We start from the raw sequence: 9,560 nt of genomic DNA, 5'->3' as shown, positions 1-9,560 counted from the left end.
GAAATTTAATGCAAAATGAACAATGTAATGAGCAAACTGGAAGTGCATGAGGCAGGGTAGAAAAGGAGATGAGCAAGAAATGGTATGGAAAAAACGAAGTGAAGGGGTAATCGGCACTTTGCCTATTCTACAGCCCATCTAAGAAATGTGCAAGATATACTAATTGTGATGTGGTGAAAGGAGGAAAACTTGTCAGGGGTTAGGAACCCAGACATGTAATGTAGAAGCAGGGCAAAGTCAAAATAAAGAACAATGATCACAAAGTCCCAGTGCCTCACAAATAAAGTAATTACTCATTACTGAAGCCTAATGTCATATTCTCGGTTATTATAAATTAAAAATATTGCAAGGAATAATATCTTACATTGATTCACCAGTCAATATCTGTTCAGGCTGTTGTATGAAAGAAACATGATAATGCTGGAAGCTTGTCAGAGAAACAATTGCACCAATGACAAATTCACCTGGCTGATAAAATTTATGAAGAATGGGACTGTGTGACATGACAGTACAAGCACCAACTGGAAGTTGTCTGAGGTAAAAAGATGATAGAGTGATGACATCATGGCATCATGCCTGAGCTAAAGAAATGCACATGCGCCACAGCAGTACGATATGAGAACGCACTCGGCAAAAGCACCCATTCAAAGGGGGTGCTGTGCAATATATGTTCCCGATACGTTGTCATACCATTAGTACTTCTCTAATGCAATGAGTCCCATTCCCAGCTCGTTCTGCTACAGAACGTTTTCAGAATTCAATGGGAACGTTACTGGTTCTGATGCGATAAAGTTCCAGGTTGCATGGAGAAGCTGACATTCCTCCGCAAAGTATGAAGACAGACATTAGATGTCTGGACAAAAAGTATATATTCCTTCATCCGCACAGCAGAAATAATCCAGTTTCTCACCATTTTAACTCACATTGCTCACTGCTATGGAATTCTGGGAACAGTAGCTTTGTGAGACATTTAGTCTTCTTTGTCAGAGAGCTCTGGTACCACAACAAACTACAATTCCAGAATCTCATAGCATTGATCCATGGCAGTTAAAGAGATATCAAACTGGATTGTTTTTGCAGAGTGGCTGCAGCCTCAGAGGCAGTAAAATAATCAAAGAGCAGTTTGCTTTAAGAAAAAAAGGAGGGCAGCATGATAGCTCTGCTAGGAATGTATAACAACCTCTTCCCTTCCTTAAATATCTTAATATACAAGTTACATTATGTCCCTACACACTGCACAACGAAGTTGTTTGTCTATTTTTGCCCTCCTGTGTCTCTGTGCATGCTTAGCTTCAGGGGGAGGGGGGAATCCATTAGATATATATCACACAAATGTACAAACTATGACAGTGGGAAAAGGTGCAATGTTTCTGGATCACACTGGAAGTCAGCTCTCTTGTGGGGGCTTTAAATCTTCCACAGGCTTTCTCAACTACAAGCATGGCATTGGTAAAATTTCTCCACAACTTTGATCATGAATTAGCCATCCCACATGCCCAAGACTCATCTCCCTTGTGCAGATGCTTCAGTGTTGTATCATCCGATTGATAGGTCAAAGTTAATGATTACCCTCTCACATCAGTAAATGTTTCACACCTATGGCTTGATACTGCAATTCTCCTATCTATTTCTTCTTTATTCCTATGGTTTCCCTGACAGTCTGGCCAGAGGTTTGGGTGGGAAGGCTATATCTGTCTGTGACATCTATGGCTATGTCTGATGTCTAGTTTTGCTGGTGAAGGGGAAAGCTAAGGAGGGAGGAAGGAGAAAAGAGCAGGAGAAAGGAGTAATATGATATGGAAAGTTAGGCTAAACAGCAGTACACTCATCAAAAAGACTGAGTGGTACACATGCAGCAGCAAAAAACTCAACATCCATTTTGGTATGGGGAAAGACTGCTAGTTTGTAAGTGGTGGAGACCATCCCAAGATAGACTAATGGATCTGTTGTTTCACTTTTTTTTTCTTTGCTTTTCTTTCTGGTAAAATTTAATAATTAAATGTGAAGCTATGCAGTATATGACAATTTGCACTGAAGGCAGAATTAGGTCTGGAATATGTTTATACAATGAGAAAAACTGCTGTTCAACATAATTTTGAAGAACAACCAATATTTCAAGAGAGATCCTCATAGCTAAGAAACCAAACTTTTCAAAGATGTTTCTACAAGAATTTTTACTGTTGTTATTTAGCATGTAATGTTTATTGCAGTGTGGTACCAAAGAACTATCAGCGTATCCTACCCTTGGTATTTGCAGTCAACGAGATCAACGAACATCCAACAGTTTTACCTAATGTCACCTTAGGATTCAACATCTATGAGAGCTATAGCAATCCACACATGAATTATAAGACCATACTGGAACTGATTTCTAGTCAGCACAGAAGTGTTATCAACTACAAATGTGATGTCCGGAACAATTTGATAGCTGTCATTGGAGAGGTATTTCCTGGGAGCAGCTTTAACATGGCCACCATAACAAACATCTACAAGATTCCAGAGGTAGGTATTTTGGAAAGAAGCACTGAGATGTTACAACAACCATAACGGGAAAATCACATCTTTCTTAGTTTAATTCTGTATCAGGGAAGAATTTGTAGTTTAAAGGCAAAAGTAGGGTTAATGTACTGTACATATGTGTGTAAAGGAGAGGAAGGGAGGGGCAGAGAGAGAGAGAATGAGAAAGAGAGATCACTTCAAATAACAAACCATTTCTTATTTGATCATTGAAGGAAAAAAGCCATTAATTTATCCAATGCAAAGTCCAGATTTTTCACAATCTCTTTTAAAACAAATTTTCATGGAGGAGCATTTCTGTAGCTTAAACTGCTGAGCATACAAAAAGATTACATATACTTGTATGTCAGTCTTTTGGGGGAATGTACAAAGAATCATAGAAGGTAAAGTACCATAGAAACATTGAGAGTATGATAGTGTTGCTCCCCAAGAAAGCCTTGAGACTGTGTAATTATTGTTGCTGCTAGCGGTGGTGCTGATTTTACATACGAATAAGGGGAGATGAATTATTATCGTCGTCGTCATCATCATCATCACCACCACCACCCCCAAAAGGAGTTATTTGGGGGTAAGCATGCACAGGGTTACCCTAAAAGTCTGAATCAAATTCATTATTCCTTATTTAATGTATTAAACCAATTAATGCTTTCTCATTTCTTTACATACTCATGGAGTGCTGTCTATGCATATATCCTCTGAAAGCAATAGTAGTGTTATCAATGAAACCAAATAGGTATCTTGGGGGGGGGGGGGGGCATGTTGTGTTATCAAGTCCAAGCCATATAACACAGACACATAGCACACCATTATCCTGTTTCACTTACATATGTTCATATTCTCTTCTAGTTCAAAATTGGCTCCCTTCACCCAAAGCTTACTGAGAAAAAAATATTCCATTCCTTGTATCAGATGGCACCAAACAGCATCCATGAGTACACTGGCATGGTTCAGTTATTACGTCATTTCAGATGGACGTGGGTTGGGATCTTTACTGTGGATTATGATGTTGGAGAAAGATTTTTACAAGAATTAGTGCCACGGCTTTCCCTGAACAAGATTTGCATGGCTTTTATAGTTAAAATGCACACGATGACTTGTGTTGATGGAATATCAGAATACCATTCTGAATTTAATAAAATTTCAGGTGTCATTGAAAGCAAAGCCAATGTATTTGTTGTCTATGGTGTTACTATAGTAATGGATATTCTGAATTGCTATTACCATATAGCCCTTCTTCGTTCACCTATAGGTAAGGTATGGGTTGTGACAGGGTTTTGGGAATTCACAATAGCATCCAATCAAAGATGCTATGATATACAGTCATTCCATGGTATGCTGTCCTTCACAATTCCTTCAAAAGAACCTCATGGATTTCGGACTTTTCTTCAGAATATAAATCCTTTCTGGGCAAAGGAAGATGGCCTTATTAAGGACTTCTGGGAGCATGCTTTCAACTGTTCATTGAGAAATTTCAACGTGCAGATGGGTGGAAAGACTAAGAAAAGCTGCAGTGGAGATGAGAAACTGGAGAGTATTCCTGGGCCTTTATTTGAAATGAAAATGCTTGGTCACAGCTATAATATTTACAATCGTATCCATGCTATTGCACATATTCTGAACATGTTATATAGAAAACACATATCCAAATACAATACACGGGTAGCTAAAAAGGAGGTGACACCATGGAATCTGCAGCCATGGCAGGTAATTCACTCTAAGTAGAATTTTCCTTTCTTACCTACTGGTATGTTAGTATGCAACACTCTTTCAAACACCTGATATATATCCTCAACGTCTTATTAAAATGGTTATTGTAGGGCCATGGATGTTAAGGCTGGATCAGGTACATCACATTCTGCCATTACAATCCGAAATGTTGGAGCATTAGAATGCATATCTGACACACAGAAAAATACATTAATGTAGCTTGTTTGCAGGATTTTAGATCTTGAACAGGTTGAGAAGTACTGTCTGTTTTCTGCTCTGTAGACACTACTATGGTTAAAATATATTTCAGATTATTTCTCCATTTCTATTTATCTTTTTTAATTAAAAAAAATGTGATTTTCAGTCATTGCTGCTCGCTCTTCTAATAATCAGTTCTTGTCCAAGCTCAAAGATGCATTCTCCATTCCTTTCTCTGTCTCTTTTCCTTTCTGTCTCAGTCCCTAAGGATTATTTCTTTTCCCTTCTCTCTTGGCCTGAGCACAATTGCCAGGATAGCACGAGCTCACCCAGGTTATCTCTGGTATGAGGATAAGCAGGTATTCACACATCTGTACTTGCACTGGCCCATGACCCAAGACACAGGACCTGTGCTCCACTCCTTACCTTCCCAGCAGTTGATCCAAATGAGAAGCCTTCCGGTCGTCCCATCTGATGCAGAAATGGAGCACCTGCTTGCACCCATGTCGTCATGTGCCTCATTTCTACATCAGATGAGATGACTAGAGGGCTTCTCAGTTGGATCTACTGTCAGAATTATAGGAGGGGGGGCTGTCTGAACAGTCCAGTTTTGGAACTGAGTTTCTTAGAACCTGTAGAAGATAGTGGCTTATTTTTATACATAAAATAATATAAATGACTCTTGAATACATCCTTGTGGCTCTCAGGGTTGCAATATCTTGCTTTACCTTTCTCCTTAGCTCCACCACTTCTTAAAGACTGTTTCATTCAACAACAGTGCTGGCGAGACAATATATTTTGGAGAAAAACAAGAATTAATTAGGGGATTTGATGTTACAAACTGGGTAACTTTCCAAAATCAGTCTTTTGTTAGAGTCAAAGTTGGAAAGCTAGATACTCAGGCTCCTCCAGGAAAAGAATTAACAATTCAGGATGAAAAAATTGTGTGGCACAAAAAATTTAACCAGGTGAGAAATGAACTGGAAATGCCTAGTTCCACATTTATATATGTTTAACTCGTTATACTGATGTGATGTTTTTAATTTGGCTTTAATAGTTGTACTGTTTTTAAGTATCTTTTATGAACCATCTTGAATCCAATTTAAGAGAAAAGCAAAACATTAAACAAACAAATAAATAAATAAACAAATAAAATTAAGTGAATGATGAAGAGGAATATAATAGATGTTACAAATGGATGCCTCTTAAAAGAACAATTTAAATAGGATAGTATATATCTAGTTTTTATTTTGAATTCTTCAGCATTTGATGTAACCTGAAGGGAAGGAAGTCACAATATATCACAGCAAGAAAGGGAGCATTTTAAATCATCTGTGTAGGCACAACCTATTCTTATTCATGCCACCAAATAAAGCCACAGCTAATTTAAAGCAATAGATGCAGCATATTTTCTCAATCCTTGATGTTTCAATATAGATACTTCCTGTTTCTCTATGCAATGAAAAATGCTATCCTGGTTACAGCAAGAAAAAGAAGGAATGAAAACCATTTTGCTGTTATGATTGTGTTCGATGTCCAGAAGGGAAGATTTCACAAGAGAAGGGTAAGAAGATTTCAGACTAGAAAAAATGGAGGCATAATTATTAATGCTGTCAAGCATATCATGAATCATATAATGTCTGAGAAGATGAAATGTGTTTTCAAAAAAATAATGTACATACCTATCTGGCTTAAATAAACCAGATTCTGTCTGATCTTGGGAGCTAAGTGCCCAAAAGGGTTGTTAACAGATAAAAAGCTTTTTGGAAAGTCACAACTAAAAAAAAACTATGTTCCTTATTTGATATGGATACCACATCTGCATACAATTCCACTCATCGATTCAACCTTGGATGGACGCAATGTTTACTAAAGATGATAGGCTGATGGCCCTAATGTAAGGAGAATGCATGAAATTTTGAATGCATTTCCATTCAAGACAGGCCTATGATGGTTTACCTAATGAACAACTTGCTATCTAGTGAGCTCAGCGTTGGACAAAATTTTAGGCAAGCCCTTTTTGTCTCAGAGATCCTAAAATGACTAAAATATATCCTTATTTTTCTAGATATGGGTGACTGCAGTGAATGTCCAGAGGATCGCTATGCAAACTTCAACCAAAACCAATGCATTCCCAAGGTTATAACCTACCTGTCATATCAAGAACCATTGGGGATCACTTTAGCCTTGTCTGCTATAGCTTTTGCTCTAATCACCATTTTGGTGATGGCAATATTTTTGAAGAACTGGGAAACCCCTGTCGTCAAAGCCAGCAACCCACACCTCACTTTCATTCTTCTTCTATCTCTCCTTCTTTGTTTCCTCTGCTCCTTGCTTTTTATTGGTCAGCCTAAAACGGCGATCTGCCTACTACGGCAAATGGTTTTTGGCATTGTTTTTGTTGTGGCCCTTTCTTGTGTGTTGGCCAAAACTGTGACTGTAGTTCTGGCATTTATGGCTAGCAAACCCGGATCCAAAATGAGAAAATGGGTAGGGGGAAGGCTGACAAAATCTATTATTCTTTTCTGTTCCTCTATTCAAATCGAAATGTGTGCTATTTGGTTAAGTATTTCTCCACCATACCCAGATGTAGACATGCATTCACTGAGTTGTAAAATCATAGCAGAATGCAATGAAGGCTCAGTGATTATGTTTTACTGTGTCTTGGGCTATATTGGCTTCCTTGCCGTTATCAGCTTCTCTGTGGCTTACCCAACTAGAAAGTTACCTCACAGTTTCAATGAAGCCAAGTTTATTACTTTTAGCATGTTGGTCTTCTGCAGTGTTTGGTTGTCCTTTATTCTAGCGTATGTGAGCACAAAAGGGAAATATATAGTGGCTGTGGAGATCTTCTCTATCTTGATCTCCGGTGCTGGTTTACTTATTGGCATCTTTTGTCCTAAACTCTACATCATTCTGTTCAGGCCTGACTTGAATAACAAAAAGCTATTAATTAGGAGAAAAAAATAAAGAAACTTGGGTTCGAATTGCATGTTTTTCAGTATCCCACATTTCTCATGCGTGTGACCCAAGGTGTCTGACAATATGAATTTTAAAAGGATACATGAATTAAAAACTAATAATATTTTTTAAAAACCTACCAGTACTTTAAAACAATATAATATCATTTTTTAAAAAAGTCAACAACAATAAAGATGGAACATTCATACCTAATTAAAGACATTTCCACATGGCTATTTCAACTGCATCCACACTGCAGGAATAATCCAGGTTGATATCACTGTAATGACCATGGCTCATTCTTATGGAATTCTGGAAACTGTAGTTCTGTGAGACATTTAGCCTTTTCTTTGAGAAAGCTCTGGTGCCACAACAAACTACAATTCCCAGAATTCTACAATATTGAACCATGGCAGTGTCCACCTGGATTGTTTCTGCAGTGCAAATTCAGCCTTAGGGGTGAAATGAACAGGCAGAAGATGGACTGGGGCTGCAGCAAACACATGCCAAGCCATGTTGAAGCCGGCCAGAAAAGGAGCAAAAAAGATCCACTCAGTTTTCAGCCAGCAAAAAGCTGGCTTTTCCCATCGTGCCATGCCCCCATGATGCTCTGGCAGTTTGGGGGGTGTAAAAGTCACACTGCCAAAGCATCATGAAGCCACCCATGTTTGGGCAGCCAGGTGGCTTCAAGATGTCTTGGGGACGTGTGGCATCTAAACACCACATACCCCAAGCCACTGGAAAACTGGCTTTTAGAGCAGGTCTGTTCCAATCCTTAGCTGCAAAATGCATGTTCAAAGAAAAAGATATTTACCTGGTAGTAGAAGGACAAAATAGAGGGGGCCAGCCTGGCTTCCCTTGGCAGAGACTTCCACAGATTTGGAGCAATCACCAAGAAGACTGACTTCCATCTTCTCAACAATCGTACCTAGGAAGGTAATGGAACTTACTGTCCCCAGTGGTATGTTAGAAAAGTTTATGTAGAATGTTTGAAACTAGTTGGAATGAAATTAAATATAATTATAAATGATTGATTATTTAACTATGCCTGGGCCTTTTTATACTCCCCTTATCTTTTGTAAGCTCAGAACAGTCACTGGGGGGAAGCCCACTCCATATTACTCTGTTGGGTGGATTTTACCTGCAGTCTAGGCATGATCTCAGTGGTTCTTTGGAGAAGCATGTGGTCATACTTTAACTATTTTTTTAAAATAAAAAACATGTTTCTAGCCCTGGTAGCATCAGACTTATAGGAAAAAATGTACAGCCATTATTTAACCTAATTGTTTTCTGAGGGTGAAATTAAGGTTAGAATGTAAAAAAATGCACCCCCATGCCTTGGAAAGCAAACACCAAAGTGTCTAATCCTAACCTCAAGCACATTGTTGACAGAGCCAAACAGATCTTGCCAAATGAAAATGTGCATGTACAGCCATGGCAAAAGGATGGCTTTTTCTGTATATGAAAAATGAAACATAAATGTTAACAAACAAACATCTGTCTTAAAGAAGAGGGAATACTCCTTAATGGAAGTGAAATACTGTATACAGAATGTTCCTCCCAACGTCATCCTTAGTGCATACTCCATTTAAAACAGCTTACATCTTCATAGTATCTGTCCTGTTTAGAATGGGTTGCTTTTCATGTGACAATGATGGCATCTGCACTGCAGAAATAAAGCAGTTTGACATCACTTTTACTTTTACGGCTCAGTGCTATGGAATTCTGGGATTTATAGTTTTTAGGGCACCAGAGCTCTCAGACAGGGAAGGCTAAATATCTCACAAAACTACAAATCTCAGGATTCCATAACACTGAGACATGACAGTTATAGTGGTGTCAAACTGCTTTATCTCTGCATTAAGAATGAAATAAATATGAAACAAAAGATATGAAAACTTATTTCCTCAATCTTCTTTTTTCTACTGATGTTTCTGAATAGGTGCTACCCATTCCTACATGTATTTAACATTGTTGTCCAGGCTACATCAGAAAAAAGAAGAAAAGTTAGCCGCCATGTTCAATAAATAGGTATCTAGAAAAGTTAGGACTGGTGGCCTGGACCTCTAAAAAGACATCCTGGAAGTATAGGCCTGGCCTGGACCCCTGTCCATCTTGGGGGAAAGTCAAGCTTCATTTCAAATTACAATTTGTAATCCAACCCCAACCCCTCCTCC

The 9,560-nt window shown here is 38.4% G+C and overlaps 2 protein-coding genes across 2 annotated transcripts; both read left to right on the top strand.

Moving 5' to 3' along the window:
• Positions 1-487: 487 nt before the first annotated feature.
• LOC149303515 (extracellular calcium-sensing receptor-like) lies at positions 488-5,925 on the top strand. The gene is made up of 5 exons (XM_089480753.1): positions 488-537; positions 2,211-2,502; positions 3,364-4,221; positions 5,163-5,390; positions 5,860-5,925. Exons 1-5 carry the CDS (start codon positions 488-490, stop codon positions 5,923-5,925), a joined length of 1,494 nt encoding a protein of 497 aa, XP_089336879.1.
• On the top strand, positions 5,878-7,392 carry LOC149303514 (vomeronasal type-2 receptor 26-like). Its single transcript, XM_089480752.1, has 2 exons — positions 5,878-5,986; positions 6,491-7,392. Exon 2 carries the CDS (start codon positions 6,493-6,495, stop codon positions 7,390-7,392), a length of 900 nt encoding a protein of 299 aa, XP_089336878.1. The 5' UTR covers positions 5,878-5,986; positions 6,491-6,492.
• Positions 7,393-9,560: the final 2,168 nt, after the last annotated feature.

This window comes from Sceloporus occidentalis, unplaced genomic scaffold, assembly GCF_023333645.1.
Source record: "Sceloporus occidentalis isolate IW3139 unplaced genomic scaffold, rSceOcc1.0.p SCAF_14, whole genome shotgun sequence".
In the NCBI taxonomy this organism is placed as follows: Eukaryota; Metazoa; Chordata; class Lepidosauria; order Squamata; family Phrynosomatidae; genus Sceloporus; species Sceloporus occidentalis.
The sequence above is the reverse complement of the archived record's forward strand: the minus strand, read 5'-3'. Positions and strand labels throughout refer to the sequence as shown.

Bases quoted from the DNA above. Each gene is read 5' to 3' on its own strand.
- LOC149303515 (XM_089480753.1), top strand. From the start codon at position 488: ATGGGACTGTGTGACATGACAGTACAAGCACCAACTGGAAGTTGTCTG. The intron at 538-2,210 runs GTAAAAAGATGA...TGTTTATTGCAG, and splicing joins CCAACTGGAAGTTGTCTGAG to TGTGGTACCAAAGAACTATC. The intron at 2,503-3,363 runs GTAGGTATTTTG...ATTCTCTTCTAG, and splicing joins ACATCTACAAGATTCCAGAG to TTCAAAATTGGCTCCCTTCA.
- LOC149303514 (XM_089480752.1), top strand. From the start codon at position 6,493: ATGGGTGACTGCAGTGAATGTCCAGAGGATCGCTATGCAAACTTCAAC.